The sequence below is a fragment of the Urocampus carinirostris genome, chromosome 3 (genome assembly GCF_059441175.1).
Source record: "Urocampus carinirostris isolate Australia breed hairy pipefish chromosome 3, RoL_Ucar_1.0, whole genome shotgun sequence".
NCBI classification, from domain to species: domain Eukaryota; kingdom Metazoa; phylum Chordata; class Actinopteri; order Syngnathiformes; family Syngnathidae; genus Urocampus; species Urocampus carinirostris.
In genome coordinates this window covers 24,918,612-24,944,456 of record NC_142351.1, presented here as the reverse complement: position 1 = coordinate 24,944,456, position 25,845 = coordinate 24,918,612, and the positions used below count along the sequence as shown (strand labels likewise).

Genomic DNA, 25,845 nt, shown 5'->3' with positions numbered 1-25,845 from the left:
TATTAGAAGAAATGTTTGATACACATGTCACTTAATTTGTTAAACAAAATTGAAAACAACACAGAATGTCCAATAGTGAATTTGTTAATATACTTGCTGCGTCCCTACAAATTATTATTCCCTGTGAACAATCACACCACCCATTAGGTTTGACTATTTATCACAATAATGATAATGATTTACTTCTGTTGTTGACTGTAGGTAATTGAATGTTTAAAAAGAAGACACGCTTACTTACACTCCGGTGAACCCTAATGGGAACAATGTGATCTAAATTGTAGAACCTCCACATTGTTGTTATCGTCAAATCATGATATTAAAAGGAGCACATCTTTTTCAATGGCCAGTTTTGTTTTCAATTGATTCCAGTCCAAGCATCCTTTGGTGGCATTAAATTATGACCTTGAATGGTTAAAAACAAATACTGTTTTTTTCATTACAATCCTATGAGTTTTCAAGCTCATTTTACGCTTTTTTTTTTTTTTTTTAATGTCAAACGTCCCCAAAATATTGTGCGACCTAATTCGTATAGCTTGCTGGCAGTACTAAGGTTAGCACTCCTTTTCTGTATATTCACGCTAATCCTGGTTATTGAAGTTCAACTATTTTTCCACTGAGCTCCCGTTCCGCAGTCCGAAGTTTTTCTTGGTTTGGCAAATTATGAGGGTCGAAACACCCTACTCAATCTTTCAATTTGAATCTGATTCTGTTTTTTTTTTTAAATGTTTATTTAATAAATGGATATTATTTTTTTTACTCTTAGTCAAGAGACTTGTTTGTTTTAATTTCACTAACATAAATCCAGCTCCTTCTTTTTTCTGCTGTTAAAAAAATTGCTGGCTTTACTAAGGTTAGCACTTATATAGCGCTTTTCAAATCAATGAAGACCTTCCAAAGCGCTTTACAATGTGCTTTACACACACTAACTAACCAATAGTAGCATCAGCCATGCAAGGCAAGTAACTCCTATCTGGGGCATTAAGGATTCATTGTGTTGTATGTCATTCACTTTGACATATAACCGGGAGCCGGGAATCAAACCTGCAACCTCTTGATTCCAAGACGAGCGCTCTACCTCCTGAACTAATGCCACCCTGTTAAACTCTTGTTCAATTTTTCCTTGTCTGAGTTATTATTTTACCCAAATAGACAATGTGCAAAGAATCCCATTGAGCAGCATTACAGTAGACCCCTGGAATATTACATGTATCCATTCTGAGGTGGGGAACGCAAAGTGAAATTGCTGTACATTGGGAGATAGAAACCTATCTATAGAAACCTGTCTAGCTCTTGCCTTTTGACCCCAGGTGCTCCAAATGAAAACATTAAAATGACAAAACAACTGTATAATAAGTACTACTTGTATTAAACATCTGTGTATACGATAAAATGCAGCTATAAATAAATATATATCGAAAAAAAAAATTACATTTTATTTACTTTTTGCGTGACGTGACTTGAGCTTGTCTAGTGGAGTAGAGTTTGGGTGCAGACGGGGTAGAACACAACATTTGAAGATTCAAAATGAAAAATATTTTAAAATTTGATTGTTATTCCTTTAAAATATTTCCTTGCTTTAATCGCCTCCTTATCTTTGATAATAGGTCCGATCGTCTATTGGTCATGGCCACGCAACTCAGTGGGGGTAGCGATTTGTGTGCCTTCTCTTTATTTCTTGATAATCGCAAACTTTGTTTCCATGGTGATCATGTTTTTTGCTTCCCCCTATAGCATCGTTGCAAGCCTTGGGACCAGTAATAATAATAAAGAAACAGTACAAAAATTACAGTATTATGTCGAAAGTCTTTACGAAAAACAGGAGATTCCGAACTAAATGAGGAAAAAGTCATTGTGGAAGAGAGTGCAGCCAGTAGCATATCAGCATTTTCATATGCAGTAACTCAAACCAATAGCGGACCAGCATCAGCCTTCAAATTGAAAAATGAAAATACTGAATGTCACCAGTTCTTATCATGCAACGCCACATGGTTAAATAAAAGTCATTTCATTTTCTTTTCTTTTCTTTTAGGCTTAGTAGCTCAACAGAACACAGTACCTCATCACAGCTGATGCGCAGACACAAGCTCCGACGACGGAGGCACAAGGTTGCCAAAATAGATCGGGTGAGTGCCTCCAAGACATATTAGTGCTCAAATTGGCTGTGACATTGAGGGTGACAGACAAATGAGCAGATTCAGTGATATTGACTTGGTGCCACATTGAATTACTTTCCACATGTGTCACAAGTTGCGCCCCCTATCCCGTAACTCTTTGTTGCAGTCTTCATCCTTCAGCAGCATCACAGACTCTACAATGAGCCTCAACATCATTACTGTCACACTTAACATGGGTAAGATTATTCAATTTAGGTGTTGCATTAATTTTCAATGGAGCACTTGTGGTAAATTGCTTTTATAGCATAAGATAATTAATTATGCATTTTATGTGCCACTGTGGAAATAGTTTGAGAAAAGGAGCTTTTCTGCTTTAATATCCTCACATTCAATTATTATTTTCATTTTTCTAGAAAATTCCAAGTTGTTATACATGTTTATGAGCGCTTCCCCTTTGGTTGTTGATGTGCTAGCCCAAATAACTTGTTTTGCATTTTATATTTGGACTTAAAACATGCATTGTCTGTACTTTTTAAAAATACTATTACCGGTACTATTAACAATAGTAACAATTAACAATTTTAATTACAATTTATGCCAAGCTATAGATAGCGAGGGAAAAAAAAGCTTCAGTACAGCTAAATGTGTTGCCACGTCACTCCACTAATTAGAAATATTCACATCCATATTTCATAAGGCCTTTTATACTTTTCTACACTTTTACCAAAATATTTCTAACAAAATGACTATAATAGTTATTAAAGAAAACTATACAGGTAAAAACAATGCTATTTGCTATTCAAATGTATTATCATCTAAATGAAATGCTGTGTTTAAAAAAATCTGAGTGTGTGGACCTTTCGAAAACAAAATAGCAGGTACAGTAGTTTGGAGTTGACATTCTTTTACTGATCTGGCCTGCCTCAGAACAGATTGTCTGGATCCAGCCCCAGAGCCGTACTCGAGTTTGACAACCCTGGCCTTGATGATGAAAGCCTTATCAAAATTTATGACCAACATTATGATTTTGTTTTTAAAATGCAGTCCTGAATATTTATTTTGACTCTGTAGCCTGAACAAAATTATGATACTGGTCTCTGGGATGGGTATTAACCTGCAAAGTATTGCTCTTCAATGAAAACAAAGTTATTTTGAACTTTTAGTTAGCTTCTTCCTTCTATACTTATTTGTATTCCACCCTAACTGTATTCTGCCTTTGTCGCTTAAACAGAGAAGTACAACTTTCTGGGCATCAGTATAGTGGGTCAGAGTAACGACCGCGGTGACGGCGGCATCTACATCGGCTCTATCATGAAGGGAGGGGCTGTGGCTGCTGATGGCAGGATAGAACCCGGAGACATGCTCCTGCAGGTACAATGTGAATCCTCTAAATTTGTTCAGTTTCTTAAAACAGAAAAGTGTTTGCTGGATATAGAAATAGAGCACGAGAATTCATCATATTTCTTTTTGTAGCCATGCCACAAAATAGAGATATTCCCCTCTCTTTTGTCCTATTTGGCTGCTTTTCTTTGCTACACTTGGATCTGTCTTAGCTTATTTTATATCTTTCAATCGTAAATAGATGTTATACAATGCCATTTTATTTAAGACCACTAGATGGTTAAGAAATGAGTTAAGAAAAAAATAAAGACAAAGGTTAGTAAAATATAATGATTTAGCCAGGATTGATAAACAATTGCATACTATTTTTTTCAGTAAGTTATGCTGTTTTATTTTGTGAAGTTTCATAGTTTTTCTCATGTCATATTACTATATGATGGACGCATACTGTTGTAATGTACGTAGTTTAGTCCATTTAGCACTGAAAGCATATAACTTTTCAAGCCTCTGATTGGGCCTAGATGCCTCCTCTTAAAATGCATGCGATCTCCTGTTTGTTACTGCCCGTTTCAAAACGTTGCCGTTTATTTGCTCAGGTGAACGACGTCAACTTTGAGAACATGAGCAATGATGATGCTGTGAGGATCCTAAGAGAGATTGTTTCTAAAACTGGGTAAGGACTTTTTTTCTTCAATTGCATGCTTCATTCCGATTCTGGTCTGAACAAGAGTGGATTGAAAAATACTTTTGTTGCATTAAAAATTCTTTGTAATGGAGAAAAAAAACCCTAAATCAATCATTTTTAAACAATTATTTATATAATATACAATAAGTATTTAAGTTAGTAGTCTGACAAACATCTCAAAATAAGGGGAGAAGACATCAATGAATCTTGAACTTGCAAGAAGAGTAGGAGAGGATCGTTCAAAACCCCGAAGATGTAACGATTCAACCTGTTTTTAAGGTCCTCCACGAGCACTTTTTCTATTTTATTAAAATCTCGTAGGTTAAAAAAACAGATAAACCCTAAAAGGAGTGGGAATCAAAATAAGGAGACCTGATTGGCCAATAGTGACAATGATGCAAACAGTGTACAGTCTCTCTATTATATATAAAATCACGAACAACATTGTGCAAATATTGTCAACATTGGCATCTGGGCTAATCTACTCTGCAGGTGTTCAATATAGTAAAACAAAACAACATTCTTCATTGTAAGCAAACAGAATAAAAAGAAATGTCTTCCCCAAAAAAGCCACAAACATTACATTATTTTCTTATCAAACCCCCTCCCCTCTTTTTTTCACAGAATAAAAAAAAAATAGATCACCCCCGTAATTATAAACTTTTATTTCTTCACAAGTGTGCATGCAGTTTACTGCTTAGGCATTAGTCTATATTGGATTAACAACTCACGTTAAAAGTTCATGTAAGTTAACACTGTGCATGGACCCCTTTTCATACACTGATTTCTACCAGTTATAGGTCAGTTTCAAAGTAGAAAAATATTTTTGAAGTATTTTCGTCCTTATAATTTTCAAGTTACAGTCACTGCCCTTCTTACGAACAAACAAGGTTTCACACGATCGGTTGTAAATTATTTTTTTTCCTAAGTTGCTTCAATGCTATAGTTTGTATGTTTAAAGTTTGTATGAGTAACCTGTATTGTTTTGTACTAAAAAATCAAGATTTCATTAAATATTACGGTCTATAAAATAAATGAACTTAAGTTTAACTTAGGGTAGCACGGCGGCGCGGTGGTTAGCGCGTGTGCGGCACAGTTCTAAGGTCTTCAAATCCAGCTACTGGACTTCCTGTGCGGAGTTTGTATGTCCTCCCCGTGCTTGCCTGGGTTTCCTCCGGGCACTCCGGTTTCCTCCCACATTCCAAAGACATGCATTTCAGGTGGATTGGCTGGTCCAAATTGTCCCTAGGTGTGAATGAGCGGGCGAGTTGTCTGTCCCTGTGTGCCCTGCGATTGGCTGGCAACCAGTTCAGGGTGTCCCCTGCCCACTGCCCGATGATTGCTGGGATGGGCTCCAGCACCCCCGCGACCCTACTGAGGATAAGCGGTGCAGCTAATGAGATGAGATGAGAAGTTTAACTTACTGTTGGAAGATGGGCTTCAACAGTTAGACGACTTTCTCCTCCATGGTAAAAAGTGGCCGAAAAAAAGCGAGCCAACCTTTTTCTCAACAGTATCAAACTTCCATATTCCACTTTCATTTAAAAAAAAAAAACGTCTCGCCTCTTCTTTACACTTGGATTGCACAAGATATTAAACAATAAAAACGTCAAAGTTATTAGCGCGCTCGAGATACAGTACACATAGTATGTTTACACACGAACAAGGAAGAAAAAGCCATATTTTTTCTTCTTTGGGGTGGATGCTGGGTGACATCTCACAGCACCACACGCCGGTAGATGGGGAAAGAAGCACTATAGTAATATCCTGTACTCGGAAAAAGGTGCAGACAATACAAAATCTAACTTAACAGCAATGTCTGGATATTTATCGACATCCCGAAAAAAATGATCATATCTACCGTTTTTCGTAAGTCGGACGGTCGTAAGTAGGGGAGTGTCTGTATACATATTGAACATGGCCATTGAACATGGACGTGTATATTATTAATATCAACTGTAAGCCACTTAAACATTCTCTCTGCCTAAATCTTAGCCTAACTAAAGAGTCTGATTTGATTAAAATATAAATGAGCTGTATTCTTCTTTTCAGTCCGATTAGTCTTACTGTTGCCAAATGCTGGGACCCCTCTCCTCGAAGCTACTTCACCATCCCACGTGGTAAGACAAGTATAATCAGATAAAAGAGAATGCATTATTTTATGAAATGAAAATAATTATTTTATCATCACCGAGCAGCTGAGCCAGTGAGACCCATTGACCCTGCTGCCTGGATTTCACACACCACTGCCCTGTCAGGACCGTATCCCCACTACGGTAATAGCCCACCACTACCACCGCCACAGCAATTTGGGCAAAAATGGTCATCCTTTTATTTCTCTTTATTTTCAGAGTTCGACGATTTGCCTCTTTCGACAAGCAAAACAGACATGGCGACAATTGTCAAGATTATGCAGTTGCCAGACTCTGGCCTGGAAATTCGGGACAGGATGTGGTTAAAGATCACAATTTCTAATGCGGTCATTGGTGAGTACTAGGACCACATGCTTTCTCTCTCTCTTTAACTTATTCAATGCCAACCCCAAATAAAATTTAACTTTGACATTTTTAGCCGTCAATAGCAGTGAATGAGAACCAGTGACTTAAGTCAGTGATTTCCAACCTTTTTTGTACCAAATATTCAATTTCAGACAATATTTTTATACCCAGGCCAAGGTTGGCTTTAAACATGTTTGTACTTTTTCTAAATTAATAATAATAATAATAACAATAATAACCATGATTATAATAATAATAACAATAATAACCATGATTATAATAATAATAATAACAACAATGACATTACGGTAATTAAATGAACAGTAATAATCTATCTCTCTACCCTGGTCATATCCCTCGAGAGGGGTGACCGACAGCAAGACAAACACATACACAAAAACAAAGAAAAGAGAAAAATAAAAAAGTAGCAAAAAAATAAAATTGACCGTGACCAACCCAAATGCCCAACAACCAAACAAGTTAAGCACCTCGTCATCCAAGTTGGTCATGCTTTCATCCTTCCAGATGAAACGGGACACAAAGCGGCCATGTCACTCGGGTCAGGGTGACTCAACACACTCTTCAGTTCATCAGCAGGGCCCGACAGCTCTCACTGGTTTACACCTGTCGCATCATACAGGTGCCCTGCCCATCCCTTAGAACGCGTCCAAACATCCCACTATCCTTTCACAACACCTCTCTATTCATTCCTATCACAAACAAGAGCTCTAGCTTCCACTACATTTGGACCTCTTTCATGCAGTGCACTCATAACACCATCCATCCACGTCCATCGCGGCCTTCTTCTTGGTCTCCTTCCATTTACTTCTGCAAGTAAAAATAATGAGTGTATATTCGCTGTGTAATCATGGTTAATTTTAGGGTGTCCTTGTAACTGTTTTCCATTTCTAACATCACACCAACATCACATGGGCAACTCCAAGCCAACTTACGGCAACACACTCTGATCGCTATGATAACTTTTTATGCTGAATATTGTCAAACGACATGCCGAGTACTCAAAAATCCAAACTCGTCTGATAAACCAACCCTTGAGAAAAGTGTGTTGGTGTTGTGTGGTCTTTGTGGTCTGCCTGTCGTGCCATCAAACGTAGCGATTACACGTATCCTCAAACTGCATTGATCTATCTGTTCCTCGATTGTCAAAAGTTAATTGAAAACGAGCCCAACATAACCCTATGACATGACGTAGTGGGCTGCAGTTAACTATTCTCCAACCTCAGTTTTTATAAGCTAAGTGATTTGGTTTGATTTATGCCTCGCTGTATGTCCTTGCTTCCAACGTGACAGTTGCACCATCCGACAGGCAACCACACTGATTATACCGTAAAATTCGAACTATAGAGAGCACCTGATTATAAGCCGCTCCCAGTGCATTTTTAAAGGAAAAACAATTTTGTACATACATAAGCCCCACCTGACTAAAGGCCGCATGTGCCCACATTGAAACATAAGATATTAACAAAGAAAGATAGTACACAGAAAGAGTTTTAATGATTATATGGTACCTTAACCCTTTAATTTTTCGACGCCGTGTCGGTGGGCTGCCCGACTTTTGATAAACAAATTCTGTACAATGTCACCAGTTGCTGAACTATGACATTCCACATATCATTGGGAAGCTTACACTCTTGGGATTAAAGGTATGATCCCCATTTCAAAATACACTCATCAGAGAAACATTATGATCAGTCTGGAACAAAATACCAGAAAACTATGAAACCAAGGTAACCAGTACCGTACGTCCCCTGGCCGTCTTCAAATTCTTTGAATGTCTGTGAAAATGGCTTCTTTACATCAAGGACAATCCATAGAATACAACTGTGTAAAATATTTATTCCAAAAAACTCGCTAATACCAACAGATAAATCCCCCTCTGCTTCGTTAAACGTTGCTCCTTGTAATCCATTTGGTTTGCTACATTATTTCCGATTACAAACAGATTCGTAAAATTAATTCCAATATGGTAGTTGGCCCTCCCCTTTTGATTGACACCTTTTCCATGATCATGGTCTGTTCATGATAGTTGTATTCATGCTAAAAGCCCGATGTTACAATAAAGGTTCCTCTTCCTTGACAGATATAATAATAATAATAATAATAATAATTTCCTTGTATTGTCATTCTGTGTAACAATGTACACAGAACGAAATGTCGATTGCACCTGACCCGTTGTAGCGAGCCGATGCAGCCGCAGCCAACAGAGGGCGCCGCCGACCACTTTTTAAGTCTTAGGAATGACTCGGCCGGGGCGCGAACCACCGACCTCCCAGTCTCAAAGCGGGCGCCTTACCATCTAGGCTACTGAGCTGGTATATATTCCACGTGTCTCACTCTTACCTTTACTGCTCGGGGGCCGCTGGCAGGCGTTAGAAAAAAAATGCATGGATTAGCCGTATCATTGCATAAGCCACAAGGTTGAAAGCTTAAGAGGAAAGTTGCGGCTTACAGTCTGAATTTTACAGTTATTGAGACACACCTCTCCAGACCCCACTGTGACTGTTGCATGTCGGTAATTGTTGAAAAATGTTTTTTAAAAACTTATTTTTCTTCTTGTGCAGCCCAGTACCAAATGACCCATGTCCCAGTACCAGTTCGACGCCCAGTTGTTAGGGACAATTGCTAGGTTATCAAGTGTGCTTGTTCGTACATCCAAGAGTATAAATATAGGCAACCAAAACGACTTGCACATCTTCCCCAGTTACATTTTTGAATTTTAAAATCTGCTTTGTAGTTGAGTGACTCTAAATTAGAAATTGAACTAATGTGTGCCGGTGATCAAATTAGAGTTGTATTCACTTCTGATGACCTGTGATAAAATACAGTAGCTTCATCTTGTTGGTGCTGTTTTGCTCTTGTGATGTCAGGCGCCGACGTGGTGGACTGGCTCTACTCCCGAGTGGAGGGCTTCAAAGACCGACGGGATGCCAGGAAGTATGCCAGCAGTCTGCTGAAGCATGGCTACCTAAGACATACTGTCAACAAGATCACCTTCTCTGAACAGTGTTACTACACCTTTGGAGACCTTTGTCAAAGTAAAGTATTATAAAGTTGATAGTACACTGAAACAATCGGGTAAAATCATTTTCTAGGGGCACATGATCCACATGGTCAATCTCAGGGTCAAATATTGGTCCAAAACTCAAGGTACTAAAAGGTGCATTTTCAAAATGTTTGCAAATTTGTTATCTTTGTTTCATTCCCTTCTGACAACATTTGGGAGAAAAATGACTCAACGCTTTACACAAAATTGAAGGGATCAAAGAAGGGCTAAAACCACATTTTTGCTAGCTTATTATGTATTCAGTGAGCCTTGCCTCCAATTGACCTAACATATTGGTTTAATATGGCACCATCACAATCAACAAGTATACCAAGTTTCTTTAAAATAAACAATACAGATTTTTGGTAGTGATTTGACTTGAGTTACTTTCGAGGATTTTAGTGATATATTTTGTTTGCAACAACTTTAAATGGTTTATTATTTGGAAACTTCTATAGCAAAAAAACATTAATTAAAAACAAAACAATATTGAATAATGAGAACAACTACATGATCTATCATTTAAATGTGCATTTCTTCAGACGTCGAAAAAAAATGGTATGTATTTCACATAACATGAGGCTCACCTGCAGGAAGCTATCATGACTGTCCATCATTTTGCTGCTACGTGTACCCATAAACCTCATCAAAGCTGGATAAAAAAAATGAGAAGATGGATTTGTGTTTTAATCACTTTTAATCTTCGTAGTTTGTATTCTTTCTTGTGTTTTGTAGAATTCAATTTGGTTACACTACACCAGGGGCCAGGAACCTATGGCTCGCAAGTTATATATGGCTCTTTTCATGAGTACATGTGGCCTGTAGATATAATGGAATGTACAGGCATGCCAGCAAAAACGGAATTATCATACAAAAGGTTAAGTCCAGCATATACAGGACACATATTCAACAACAGTTTACAGTCAATGTGTCAAACCAATTGACCCATTGTGGCTGTAAATCACTATAATGAAAATCCACAGAACAAACTTGAACAGAAAACAAACGTTTTACCCAAAAGCAAGGCACCTAGATCAATTTGTCGAAGGAATAGGCAGAGCTATACGCAGGGGGCAGCACACTCTTTCTCCTTTGCCCAGCGCTGTATCCACTGAAGGTAAATACATTAACATTTTTACAAAAGAACTTGGACCTTGTTTTGAAACCATTTATTAGGACAAAAATGAAAAAAATGAGCCTCAACACTCTTATGTAACTACGGGAGGTAGAAGAATTGTAATTGGTATATTTGTATTGATATGTTATTTATAGATTTGATCAAATTATCTAACGTCATACAGAGAAATAAAATGCACTGAAGCATTAGTTTTTGTTCGGACAGCGGGTTTGGCGGTTTTGTTGAAATTTAATATAAATAGTGTGGCTCTCTCCAAAAAAAACTAAATGTTTTTGCTTTCATGTTCTTTTGGGTCAAAAAGTTTCTTGACCCCTGCACTACTCAATACAATGACATCTAGTGGTTGAAAATTACAGTGTCCCATTAAAAAAAAGTCTATCACTTGAAAATAACTGCATAAAAAAGCCTTTGAATATTTGCTTTGACACAATTTGAAAAATGTGTTTCTGGTAATTTTTTTTAAATAAAAGACTTACATATTGGGTCGTTCTTAGTGTACGAAATAACCCCAAAATTGATTTTTGTATACTGTATTTAAAAGCCAAATTATTTTCTAGGTTTGTGTAAAAGAAATAACAAAATGTGGTCCTTCTTTTTCAAATAACGCATGCTCAAAATAATGGTGTCAATTTGTTTAGATTTAACCCAGTTTAAGTTATACTGTATCTGACCCAAATGTTTCTCAACAATAACCCAATTCAGTCATTATCTTCTTTTCTGTTTGGTAAGACATGGCATCGCTGAATTTAAACGAGGGCTCCATTGGAGGCGGCTCTGAGCAGGACGCTTTGGCCCCGTTGCCTCCTGCCGCCAACCCTTGGCCTATGGGGGGGCAGCCTTTTCCCTACCCGCCCTTCCCCTCTGCGCCACCCTGCTTCCCACCCGGGTACTCGGACCCGTGCCACAGTTTCCACAGCGGCAGCGGAGGCAGCCAGCACAGTGAGGGTAAGTAAATAGACTCGCTGGCTTTCAGACTATTTAAAAATTGGAAGTTGACCCAATGCATTTCCTAACAATAATATTCGTTTAACTGGTTTCTAAAGGAAAGCCATTATTGGTCATTAGCTAAAAAAAGAAAGCTTAGCGCTATCAACATCAACATCCCTCTGCACCAGGGGTGAGCACACATTTTGGGTAAAAAAATATGGCAGGGGGAGCGGGACCAGGAAAAAAAAATAGTGATTTGTGATTTTTATATATTTTTGTAATATGTATGTACTGTATAAATAAGTACATGGAGTTATATTTCCTTTAATATTTGTCTTGGAATACAATACTTTTCATTAATTTACAGATTTGATTTTGAAATACTCAAAAAAAAAAAACATATCCGACTAGTATGATTATATTTTAATTAGATTTTACTTTGAAACTGTGTATACTGTTATTATATTTGTTACCACTAAATTTGACAATGTGCATCGAAAAAACATTCAATACAAAAGTATACTCGTTTGGCATGAATATTATTATACATGTATTATACATATTTTGCTCAATAAAATAAATACATGATTTGAAAATACAAATTCAGAAAAATGCACGGTTTAAAAAGGATATTAAGAGCCACATTCACAATGGTTTTGAAAGCATATGTTTATGGAATAAAGTGCCACTAAGGAACAATAGGAAAAAGACTGGCAACAGCATTTATTTATTTTTCGGTACGACTTTGAAGAAAAAAACATGTCTGTTAAGCGGGCCAGATTAAAAAGCCTGACAAGCCAAATGTGGCCCAGGGGCTGTAGTTTGCCAACCCCTTCTCCACACCAACTCTCATGATGGCCCCTCCAAAGATGGATAAAAACAAATGGAAGTTGTAAATTCTAGAAACACCCTGTCAGAACCAGAACAGGACCCAGATGCGTAATGTTTTCACACAAGCTTTATTTTATGGGAATGGGGCAGTCATGCGCGTTAACAGAAACGCACTGATTTGGCGATTGCTGGGCGGAAGAAGTAAGACAGAAGTCCAGCCTGGAAAAACAGGAAGCCAGAGGCCGACGAGATCGATACCAGATACCGGACAAACAGGGTCGATACCGGACAGGACGGGACAGACAGGCTCGATACCAGATACTGGAGACTGGAGTCAGATATCAGACAGGACGAGACAGACGGGATCAATACCGGATACTGGAGTCAGGTATCAGACAGGACGAGACAGACGGGATCCATACCGGATCCTAGGGACTGGCGCAGGATATCGGGCAGGATGAGACAGGCGGGATCGATACCGGATACCGGAGATTGTCGCAAGATATCAGACAGGAAGAGATAGACGGAATCGATACCAGAGACTGGAGTCAGATATCAAACAGGACGAGATAGACGGAATCGATACCGGACAGGATACACAAGCAGGAGACCGGACAGAGTCTAAACACACGTCTTGCGGGTGCAGAGGTTCGTTGACGGACTAACAACGGGTGAGTGAGAGCACTGAGCTTAAATAGGAGGGAAGCCAATCAGGCAATGAGCCGCAGCTGGCCCCAAACGAGCGGGGCCAAGTGAGGGCAATGGGTAACCGTGTCACACACACTGTTGTGTTTAGACAATTGGGTGCCATTGTAACAGATTATTCGGAAATCCTTTGGGTTGCTATATGCTTTTAAGACGCCAAAGAATTATTAACGGAATCAATATATATGATAAGAAATTATGTCAACTGGGCTCCATTTAGATATTATAAATTCAATCCGAGTCAGTCTATTGAACGGTTAAACAGTAACACCTTCACAATCCCCACGCCTCTGCCCCCTGAGACTCATAATTCATTTAGATGTTTTAGTTGCAAGTAACTGCTTTGAATCGCTTACAATGGACACACTTTCAATATTATCTATTGTTTGATATGATAAATACCAAGAGAAATATCATCCCAAGGCAATTTACTCATCTACTGCCAGTTTCTGCTTATCATTACAGCATTTAAAAAACAAACGTTTTTAAATGACAATTGATTTAAAACCATGTTGCTTTCTTGACAAATTGTTAGTAGATGACATATAGGAATGTCCGTGCAGTGATTTCAGTGACCTAATTTAGACTTTACTCTTCAGAAATGAATAGATTCACATTGCACAGATTTAACATAGAGGCAAAGTTTTAGACATCCAGGCAAGAAAAACATATTGTCTGTCAATCAAGCTGGGTTTCAGTGAAGAGCAATGACCACCTACCTACTCACTACTTTGGCATATTTTTCTTGCATTTATTGGGTCTTACAATAATTTGACCCGGAAAAATAGGCTATGTCTACCTGCAGAATTGGGTACGCATAACTAAATCCCTTTACAGATTTTTCAAATCAACACATCCTGCTTTTATCACGATTGGCTTCCATCCACATGTTGCATGCCTTTTGTTACGTGCACTGAGGCATTGTGCTAAACTCAAGTTGTCTCTCTTGTGTTGACCATCGTGATCGTGTGTTTATCAATTACAATAGAAAATGGACAGTGTCGAAGGTAATTATTATACAATTGTATTCAAATACAGCGGTGATTTGGAACAGAAGTGGATTTAGTTCTTTGAAGTCATTTTTTTGGACGGTTTCTCCAAAAAGCATACCATATATTCATTAAGGGTGCACCAATCACAGTTGTACAGCAGATCCCCTGTCAGAAATCTTGATTTTTACATAGCTCCTTTTTTTTTTTTTTTAATGCACCGGCATCTACCTCTGCCACTCCAATCTTATTTCATCATAAAGCATTTCTTAACTATCAGTGTCGCAACAATCTAACCTAATATCAACATTAATTTAATTTTAGTCAGTAGATAAAAAGAGTGACTGATATTCTTGGGTGGAAAGGGTTGAAGGATTTTATTACGGATAGGCCCACCATTGATTTCCCCCAAATTAAGGACATCAGCGAGAAAAAAATTGGCTGACAGATAAATCAATGCACCCATCATAATACGTAAGCAATGCTGTTTTAATTCTAATAGTGGAGCATTGAAAAACAAAATAATGGTGTCATCAATAAATCAATACGATATTGAAGTCGCCGTTGGTGGTGCTTTAGTTGATATGCTCACTTTAGCCGCTAGAGGGCAGTCATTAACAGACAAAGTGATATACAGTACAGTACTGATGCGCTGTTTTACGCTGCCCAACATAAACTGCAGTTACTTGCTTATATTTCATTAAAGGAAAAAGAATCGCTCTTTACATTTTAAATTTACTGTTCGCTTTTTCTAAAATAATAATAATAAAAATAATTTTTCTAAAATAATAATAATAAAAATAATCTAATTTCGTATATAAAAAGTACTGAAAAATTTGTATGTTTAATAAGCATCACGTTCACCCATTGAAAAACAATTAATTGAACCTCAGCGTATGCTGCTGTAATGGTTTTAATTCTTCATATTCAAAACTTCGGAAATAGAATTTTTGGAATACATTATTCCATTAACTCATTTCATTTGTTGCCTGAACAGAGTGGAAGTTCATTAGATATACAGTATATTGTTGAAGGAAACTCCTAAAAGCTGCCGTGGCAGGCAACTAAATTCAGGCATACCCGAATTATTACAAAACTCTTGATCCCATCCTCTTATTTTCTTTTCTGTCTTAGTCTTGTGTCTGTTTGCACCACTCATTCCTGAACGGATGTTACAGGCCTATTATTTGAGTATATGCATCACAAACATTAGCTAATGGGGAAGATGTGTGTAATCGTGTTGTTCCCTTTGTTTCTGCTGGGCAACGATAGACTGAAGGAGGATGTAGTCCCAGGACACTGGGGGAACCGGTAAGCCTGCAACACCCCTTCAAATTTACGTCATCCAACCCTTCTCTTTTACTTTTACTTTCTTTAGCATCTTCTTTTCTGTTAATGTGAGGCTCTGTAAAGTGAAGATGCAGTCTTCGGTTCCTTCTTTCAACCTTCACCCCCTTGCTTCAAAAGTTTGAATGTCACTGAGCTGTTCTAAAGATATTTACATTCTTTTCTAATGAAATATATGATTGCGGTAATTAATTAAAATTACTTCTAATAAACATTATCTCTCAAAACAAATAATGTTGATGAGTGTTTTATTTCATTTGGAAAAATGAATTATTTAAAATTATCCTCAGTAGGGTTCGTGGGGGTGCTGGAGCTCATCTCAGCTGGGCAGAGTGCACCTTGAACTGGTTGCCAGCCAGTTGCAGGGCACATACAGAAAGATAACTCACTCACTTACTCACACCTAGGGACAATTTGGACCTCTCAATTAACCTGACAAGCACGTTTTTGAAACGTGGGGGGAAACCAAGCACGGGGAGAACATGCAAACTCCACGCAGGAGGTTTGATCCCATGACCTCAGAACTGAGATCTTGAGAAATTCATCCATCCATCCATTATCTGCACCGCCTATCCTCAGTAGGGTCACGGGGGTGCAGGAGCCCATCCCAGCTCTCTTCGGGCAGTGGGCAATGTACACCCTGAACTGGTTGCCAGCCAATCGCAGGGCACACAGGGACAGACAATTCGCTCGCTCATTCACACCTAGCGACAATGTGGACTGGCCAATTAACCTAACATGCATCTTTTTAGAATGTGGGAGGAAACCAGAGTGCCTGGAGGAAATCCTACGCAAGCACGGGGAGAACATGCAAACTCCACACAGGAGGTTCGATCTCATGACCTCAGAACTGAGATCTTGGGATATTCACCTACTAATTTCGGCAGAAATAGTGCATTGGTGTAAAAACAACGTGGATTCCCTCCGCAGTGTGTTTTAAACCTGGTATTTTGAAGTCAATGTCAGCATGAGCTGAAGCCCACGTTAGCAAGCAAGGAGGAGGAGGGGGACTAGAGAGACAGCGGGTGTGGGGCGGGCAAAAGAGGAAATCACAACCGCTGTTGAACTGGTGGATGCACCTTGTACGTAACTTTCAGTAAGTTTGTGTTATACGTGTTATTTCTGCTGAACCGTGGTGTTAAAAACAGCTGGACATTTTTGCTCTAGTCGTGGTGTCAACATGACAGGAGTCTGTTACATGAAAAATATTCTCTTTTTCTTGGGTTGTAGGTTGCTGAAAATATCTTGTTACGTCTAATTTATTTGAAATTATATCAAGTCAATCTTTTGCCAACATAGTGCTTCCTCTAAAAAGTGGGGTTAAGTACGGCTGGGTATTGTACAACTAAATAAATACATCCACCCAAATGTTGGTATTATGTAACAAAATATATTTTGGGGAAAATGGATATCTCATGTGGCAGCACGGCAGCTGAGTGGTTAGCGCATCCACAGCATAGTTCTGAAGTCATGGGCTCTAATACAGCTACCAGCCTTCCTGTGGGGTTTGCATGTTCTCCCCGTGCTTGCGTGGGTTTCCTCCAGGCACTTCGGTTTCCTCCCACATTCCAAAAGCATGCATGTCAGGTAAATTGACAGGTCCAAATTGTCCCTTGGTCCGAGTGAGCAAGAGAGTTTTATGTCTCTGTGAGCCCTGCAACTGGCTCGCAACCAGTTTAGGGAGTCCCCTGCCCACTGCCTGAAAATAGAAGGATGGGCTCCAGCAACCCCGCGACCCTACTGAAGACCAGTGGTGCAGTTAATGGATTGATGGAAATCTCATTTGTAGTTATCACGTCCGCGGCACAGTCTGAGGTCATGGGTTCAAGTCCAGCGACCGGCCTTCCTGTGCGGGCACTTTGGTTTCCTCACACATTTTAAAAACATTCATGTCAGGTTAATTGGCCTGTCCAAATTGTCCTTAGGTGTGAGTGAGTGAGTTGTGTGTCTCTGTGTGCTCTGCGACTGGCTGGCAACCAGTTCAGGTTGTTCCCTGCCCACCGCCCCTAAGATAGCTGGGATGGGCTCCCGCCCCCCGCGACCCTATTGAGGATAAACAGTGTAGATAATGGATGGATGGAAATCTCATGTATAAAGTCTTATAAAAACAACTGACGTCTGTGGACTGTGCAACCTTTCCAATATTACATTAGCCAAACCATTATTATATGAAAAGCTAACTAGTGTTGCCACAATTCCAGCAGGATGGATTAATGTTAATTACCATTATTCCAAGTGCTGATCACAGACTTTGTGTGAATGCTCAAAACCGTGAGAATGGAGGCAACGTTGTCTGATAAATAGATCATTTGACCCATATTAAAGATTATTTTCTAAAATAATTTGAAGAAAAACTTAAAATATCTCCAGTATATTTTTAAGAAAAATTGTTTTGGTAAAATTTATAAAATATTCTATATGTTCAAAACAAGAAAAAATGTTTCCTCTGGCAAATCGTTTGGCTCATTATCTCTATTTTCTGATTTCAGTTAAGCAATTTCTTAGAATAATTAAAACTAACATCTCCAATGTAAGAAATTTTTTTTTTGTTTTGTTTTATTATAAATTTCCACTTTAAATTAGCTAGATTCCATGTCAATAGGGCCATAATAAATATCAATTGCCCTGAATAATAACGAAGTCAAACCATGGTGCTGAAATATTGTATTGGAAACACTTTGAGAAGAAAGAAATCAGGAAAAGTGAAGTGATCTCAATTTGAGCACAATTTCTGTTCTCAGAAACTTCTTTCTTATTTTCTAAGTGTATTTAACTCATTGACTGCAATATAGGTCTACTGACATCAAATTGATAAAAAGAGAACCAATTTTCACTTTACAGGGTTTATTGTACTTACATCTCTTGTGTCTTTTTTGGTCTGGTGTGCCATCCCGGTATCTTGTGACTGTCCATTTGATTTCTCTGCACATATACCATTTCGGCATGTTTATATATCATATCGGGAGTAACACAGTGATGCTGAAGGAACAATTTGAGGGCCGTGCTATGTTTGCATTTCAACAATTATACTTTTGGATTACTAGTACAGACGCTGCCCTACTTACAAATGAGATCGTTCGTAAGGTAAATTTGTTGGTAAGTTGCTTCACTGCTATATTTTGTATGTTTAAGGATTATCTAAGTATGTTTAAGGCTTTTATACGTAACCTGTAATGTTTTGTACAAAAACTAAACATTTTATAAAATGATATGCTCCGTAAAGATAGATAAAGCTGAGTTTAACTTACTTTGCGCTTTAAGAGGTCCTCCTCCGTCATAAAAAGTGGCCGAAAAAAAGCGTTCCGACCATTTTTCAACCGCATCAAGCTTTCTTATACCACTTTTGTTTCAAAAGAAACGACTCGCCCTTCTTAACACTTTACACAAACCATATTAAATGGATGCATGAGATATTAACAATAAAACGTCAAAGTTGCTTAGTGCGCTAGTGATAGAGTACACGTTGTTATGATTACACACAAACCAGGAAGTAGAAGCCGGATTTCTTCTTCGGGGTGGATGCTGGGTGACCTCTCACAGCGCCACCACATGCCGGTAGCAGCGAAAAGAAGCACTACAGTAATGTCATGTGCTCGGAAAAAGGTGCACACGATGTAAAATCTAACTGACAGCAATGTCTGGATATTTTTCGACATCCTGAAATTTGTTGCACCGTTTTACGTAAGTTGAATAGTGGTAAGTAGGGAAGCCTCTGTACTGTGATACCTCTACATCGGTGGTTCCCATGGTGAAAAACGTTTGCGACACGATCTCTGAGACAGAGTAATAATAAAATATGTTTCCTGTAGAAAATAACAAAAATATATTTATATTTCGCCTAGCTATGTCTTACCCTATTTATCCTGTTTTGAGCCCAGCCCAGACGAGTGGTTCAGGCAGCGAGACGCCCCAGCCATTCAGTGCCTGTAGCTTAGCAGATAGAGAGAAAGAAGAGAGGGAAGACACGTGGCACAAGAGGCAGAAGTGGACTTGACTTTAGTTGTTGTTTGTGCTGCACGTTTTGAAATGTTAACTTGAACGTAATTGAAGTAGTAAGGTAGAAGAGAAGACTGGTCATCAAACCTTTTGGTGCGAAGGGTTGGGACTATTCCCAAAACTCGCTTAATCAGCCGTGGAATACTATGTTCCTTTTGCTACTATGTTCAAGTGTGAGGCGGGGTTTTCAACTCGATTTGAAGACAAAAAACGAAATCATCTGGAAGCAAATCATAATATGAGAATTGCCCTTAAACCTTGTTTTGATTTATTGTGCAAAAATGAAAAAGCAAGAGCACACGAGCCACTAAATTTCGGTATTCATTATTACCAGAATGTCATAACTGAGTTCAGCCCTACTTTATTGGCCAAAGTTGAAGTTTGGAATCCGGAAGCTTTTTGGACGACTCACTGGGGGTCCGGGACAAGGTTGAATTTGGGAACCACTGCTCTGCATACTCATAACTTGTGTTTTTGTTCATATATCGGGCAAGATTTGTATTCAAAAGGCACCTCGAACAGCTGATATGTAGAGGTATCACTGTACTACTGGATATATTGGTATTGTAATAGAATAAGACAAAGTAATCCTTTAAAAAAAAAGCACAAGTTTTTGGCATATTCTATATTAGATCATTCTGCTTGTTTTATGTATTATCTCTATTTAATTTAAATGTTTGTTTCTTGTAAAATGTTTGGGTTATTTCTTAAAATGAGCACCATGATTTCAAGAAAACTTTATAAGAGGAAAATGAAAATGCTAGTGGAACATTTTTTATAATTGATTTTGTTTCCTAGCTTGTTGTAAAGGAAACAAAATATTTCGCAACTGCATGCCACACTACATTCAGTGTGGTTGAAATGATGTCATCTTACGTAATGGAGTGGAATATTCTTTTTCATTTATTGTGTTCCTTATATTATTAGGACTTTGCTTTTTTTCTTCTTTATCATAAACATAATCTATTTCATGGGGGTGGTCAAATTCTGATTCACACTAGAAAGGCCTGGTCCCTCATTTTGATGGAGGAAAAGATTAATTACCCTGCTCCTATCGGGATAAATGTTCTGTTATGTTATTTCACGGGCCTGGAGGAGAAAAAAGTTTTGGTGGACAGTGCGTCAAACATAAACATGATTCAACCTGCTGCTGCTTGATTCAACATGGAAATTGTTTGGATAAATATAATATGAAGGGAAAAACATCTACCTGTTTGAACACACATCATAAGGAAATTCCTGACGTCCTCAAACACGTGGTTGGATAAAACCTTAAACTCAAATTTCTCATGAGTTTAAAATGATGTTTATTAAAGTCCAGTGTGGTCAAGGGAAGGTCACACAATTACCGTTGTCTTTTCACCAGTAGCGGGCCTTGGATTTTACACCTAGCCCTCTAGCTCCAACCAGAAATAGCAAACGGATTAGCTCGATGAGGCGGCTCTTGGAAGTGAAGTTTCCTATTTGTGGGGACTGATGTGGGTGAGAGTTTATTTTCGCAACCCAGGCCCCTGGTTTTCTGGCTTTGACGGCACCGGTCGCTGTCGAGTGCATTTTGCTTGGTAAGCCTGCAACCTCGATTGCACAAAATTGTGAGATAGGGTGGGGGGAAGGTGCAAAGAGCACCCCACAGACGTACACATAAAGTCTGTGTTTTGTTACAAAATCAAAGTAAAACTGCATAAACCATAACGTAATGACCTGGCCAGAAATTTGAATAGTTGAGCTTGGGCTATGGCTTAAGATCTTACCTCTAGGCTGAAAGCGGCGTACAAAACCTTTACCCGCTTGCCAAAGGCTGACTCATTTTCGAGTTGTCCGACCTTTTGCAATTAAATGAACACGACAGTATTACCTTAGCAGCTCTTATCATTGCGTCAAACGGCTGTTGGAGCGATCGCTTTGGTGGTTTACCACCAACTAGCCAATCATTGCCAGTGTCCAACTTGGAATCTGATTGGCTAAAACAACATCTTTCTGCCTCAGGGCTTCAGTATTTTTTTGAAGGCTGCTGGGTAGATTTCAAAGCCTAGTAAGCAACGACTAATGGCTGGAATATGATTGGTTAAATAAATGCTTAAATATAAAAGCACATATCTAAGCTGCACAACCAAAGGGAAACAATGATAGGTATCTGTCAGACAATTTGGAATTTTTTAAAAAGTATCAATGGACAAAATACAATTAACATCACATGATTCAAATATATTTAGAACAGTATGGAAGGCCTTGCAGGCCCCCATGTCACACCACTGCTTTCCACTCAAATTAAAATGACATTGTTATTTTTTAGTGAGAATTCTATAGGTTAGTAGACACTCAAAACAAGGAGAGTTGAGACTTAAATACATTTCGAACTTGCAAGGAGAACAGGAGAGGTCTGTTTAAAAAAAACACAATTCCAAATTCTAGATTTGTTTTAAAGCCCTTTCTTATTAAATCTCGTAGGTTACAACCAACAGATCCGCCTTTAAAAAGTGTAGAAACCAAAAAACTGCAATATTAGTCGCTGATATTGACAATGATGTAAACGTCTTTGAGGCCGTCCAATAATAAAAACTAAAACTGAAAGAATAAACCTCCCATCTGGTAAGCAATGTATCATTCTTTTGAATTTGGTTCCTGTGTTCGTCCACAGGAAGCCGCAGCAGTGGCTCCAACCCCAGCGCGGGCAAGGGGAAGCGCTCGTCCCCGCAGGAAAAGGCTCATAAGTCTGCGTGCAGCGACTCGGAAGTAGGCGTGCGAGGGGGGAAGCGGGCCGACAGGTGCCCCAGCCAAACCACAAGCCACCACAGCCATGTGCGATCTAGTCACAGGAGCCACACTCATGCCCACCCACACCCCTCCCAGCGTCCTGGCCCGGGCTCCTGTGGCCACAGCGAGCGAAGCCACGCCTCCTCTTACGGCCCGCCCGGCTTGCCGCCGCCGTACTGCCTGGCCCGACTGGCCCCCAAGGTCCCGGTAGGCGGCGGCACGCCACCCGGGGCACCTCCCGGTAGGGAGCTTGCCGCCTTCCCGCCCGAACTCACCGCCAGTCGCCAATCCTTCCAACACGCTATGGGCAACCCCTGCGAGTTTTTCGTGGACATCATGTGACGGGACCGTGCCTTGAAAACCAAGCTGCTCCTGGCGAAGGCGGTTCCAAGTGTACTGTTTGTGAAGTGCTGTTCGATGTGTTGATTCCCTGAAGACGCCAAACCGATAATTGAATTTGGATGTTCTCTCCTGCGAGACCTTTAAACTGGCCGGGCCTGGATCTCAATCCCCAGACCGTCAACAACTTCTAACTCCCATGCTGTAGCATTACCACTGTTTTTTTTTTTTTTTTTTTTTTACGCTTGTACCTGCTAACCATTTTGGGTGTAACTCTGCGCCACAGTGCATGACCGTGTTTGGTTTCAAGTACAGCGGTACCTCTTCTTACGAACTCAATTCGATCCGGGATCATGTTCATAGCTTGAATTGCTCGTGTAACGAGCTAATTTTCCCGATACGAAATTACTGAAAACTATATAGTTCCACTCTGGTCTTTTCAAAAGAATACAATAGTTATTAAACACATCTTCCTGGTCACAAAAATTGTAATTAAACATAAAAAACACACAAATAAAATAAATAAGATGATATAATGAAACAAATGCTATGAAGGAAGGGGGCGACGTTTGCAAGGAGTCTCGGAGATCGCACTCCATTCAACGTTAGGTTTTCTTCATATTTTAAAAAACGATTTTGGCTTGCCTATTTTGGCTCTAATCCGTCTTTCTTACTGATACCAGACGACAACATCATCTTAGATTGCTAATATTGTTGCGTTATTCTACATAGTCTGTGAGTAGGTTTTCCGTTTTGTTTGTAATATTTATTATTGCTTAATAAGAAGAATTTGCGTTTTGATAAGGGGAAGTAGACAGGTATGATATCGAGAGACTGTCGATACATAAGCACTTACTGTAACACTTAAAATTAAAGTTACTGTAACTTTAAACAAACATGAACACAGACCACTTTTAAAGCACTTTTTTCTGCCTGTAGTAGTTTGCATGTGTAAACTGGATGAGCGGTCGTTAGTGATAGTCTCTGGGACTGCTCGCGAACTGGATTTTCCTTCGTATAGGGAGCAAGATTTTTCTTTAAAAAAACGTACACACATATTCTCGTTTAGGGGTGTTCGTATAAAGAGGTACCACTGCATTTCATCGCCACTAGTCGACGTTGAAAAATGAACAATCCGTACACTGGAGTCTGTCTTGTGTTGTTATGTTGGTGGCGATGGTGCCATTTGTTCCTACGTGGCTGACTGACAATCAACGCATCAGCCGCCTGCCAATTAAGCGGCCAGTTTTTCTGCGGTCTTCGCTGCGCTTTGTCGAATGTCGTCGCATTGCAAACAGTGGACGTGTCCTGATACGATATCATCAAAGAAGCTTTATTTATTCTTAGTTTATTTAGTAGCACTTGCCAACTGATCCCTCTTCTATTTTTATTAATGACTCACAATCTGCGTTGGCATCTATTAGTCATCCTTCCACTCGCATTCTGTACACACTGACAGTAAATTGTAGCTGACGGCATTCTCACGTGATATTTCATTCACATTACACAACCCAAAAAGACTAATTAGAAAATGTTGTGAAATTATCAACTTTCCAAAGTTATGCACTGACATATAAATAGGTCAAGGTGAAATCCCTATATACATATACCATTTAAAAAAAATCAACTAAATTAAAGAATTTATCTAAAATAACTAAAAAATAGGTAGTCTGCAAAAAATACATTTCAAAACAAATCAAACTATAAAATGATCACAAGTGAAAAACAAATTTTGAATTTTTAAGAAAAAATACCGCTTGAGACAAGAAACATGTGTTGTTTTGTATTTTCAACAAATTGTTTACTTGTTTTTCTAGTGTGATGTTAAGTTTAAACTAGTAAACACTCATAATAAGGAGAGAAGGCATCAATGAATTTTGAACTTGCAAGAAGAAAACAGAGAGAAGCCTTCAGATAAGAGATTTCAATTTCTGTTCCTAAGTGCGCCCCTAGGCCCTCTCTTTTTTTTAAATCTTTTGAAAAAAATAGATCAGACCTAAGGGGTGTGGAATCAAAGAATAGCATCATGATTGGCCGATAGCGACAACAGTGCGCCATAAAAGTCAAAATAAGGATTCCATCCTATAAAATCTCATTTGCATTCGTCCAATATTAAAAACAGAATCAACTTTTTCTTTTTATCTTACCGAAATAACAAGACACAAAAGGGAAAAATACATAAAATGAGCAACAGATTTTCTTTACTGACAATTTTAGTATTAATTTTTCATTTCACTTGTAAAATTTACAAGCTTGTTAAAATGAAAAAAATAATAGTTAAAATGCCAAAATGTATCTTTTTGCAGTCCACAGCTCGATTTTCTTCTCCAATATAAAAAAAAGCCTAACACCCCCCATCCCCCCAGTTTTTACGTAGTCCTGCACTTACCGTCATTTGACTACAAGTTCAGACCTTACTTCAATATTCTGACTCACTCAACGCCCAAAAATATAAAAAAAATTTAAAAAGAGAAATTTCCCGTTTTACCTCCCTCCCGTTGGTATGAAACACTGTTTTTGCAATCTGTGTCTTTCTTTACAAAAAAAAAGTGAATTGTACATAAAAAATGGATTATATATGATTAAAAGACTATGTTGGAGCTGCTTGCTGACTCACGGTCAATGAGAGACAAGTTGGTGCCGAAAAATTCCGAATGTCTAATCGTCAGGAAGTCAAAAGCCTGTTTTGGAGACAAAACAACACGATACTTAGGTCGATATGTAATCTCACTACCTGAGTGGTTAGCGGGTCTGCGGCACGGTTCTGAGGTCATGGGATCAAACCTTTGTGTGTGGAGTTTGCATGTTCTCCCCAGTTTACTCTCACATTTCAGGTTTATTGGCCGGTTCATCTTGTCTTTAGGTGTGAGTGAGTGAGTTGTGTGGTTCTGTGTGCCCTGCGACTAGCTGGCAACCAGTTCAGGGTGTCCCCTGCCCACTGCCCGAAGATAGCTGGGATGGGCTCCAGCACCCCCGCAACCCTACTGAGGATAAGCGGTGCAGATAATGGATAGATGTAATCTCACTCGTGTAATTTTTCAGTGGGTGGATTTCTCGGCCCCGAATGTCATACGTGTGACCCTTTTTATCCTTAGCTAAAACACCAAAATGTGATAC

The 25,845-nt window shown here is 39.0% G+C and overlaps 1 protein-coding gene across 3 annotated transcripts in view; it reads left to right on the top strand.

Annotated features, from left to right (window-relative positions):
- Nucleotides 1-25,333, top strand: part of LOC148369265 (segment polarity protein dishevelled homolog DVL-1-like) — a 61,241-nt gene extending 35,908 nt beyond the window's left edge. Inside the window, exons 6-15 of one of the 3 annotated variants that reach the window (XM_088331212.1) lie at nt 2,030-2,123; nt 2,281-2,350; nt 3,346-3,485; nt 4,052-4,128; nt 6,193-6,260; nt 6,339-6,416; nt 6,492-6,626; nt 9,527-9,694; nt 11,570-11,785; nt 22,274-25,333. In XM_088331212.1, coding sequence (XP_088187338.1) covers nt 2,030-2,123; nt 2,281-2,350; nt 3,346-3,485; nt 4,052-4,128; nt 6,193-6,260; nt 6,339-6,416; nt 6,492-6,626; nt 9,527-9,694; nt 11,570-11,785; nt 22,274-22,731 — 1,504 coding nt within the window. In that variant the 3' untranslated portion in view covers nt 22,732-25,333. Of the gene's footprint in view, nt 1-2,029; nt 2,124-2,280; nt 2,351-3,345; nt 3,486-4,051; nt 4,129-6,192; nt 6,261-6,338; nt 6,627-9,526; nt 9,695-11,569; nt 11,786-15,564; nt 15,604-22,273 lie in introns of all 3 variants that reach the window. The other 2 variants (XM_088331213.1, XM_088331211.1) reach the window with 2 other exon arrangements.
- The last annotated feature ends 512 nt before the right edge of the window (nt 25,334-25,845 follow it).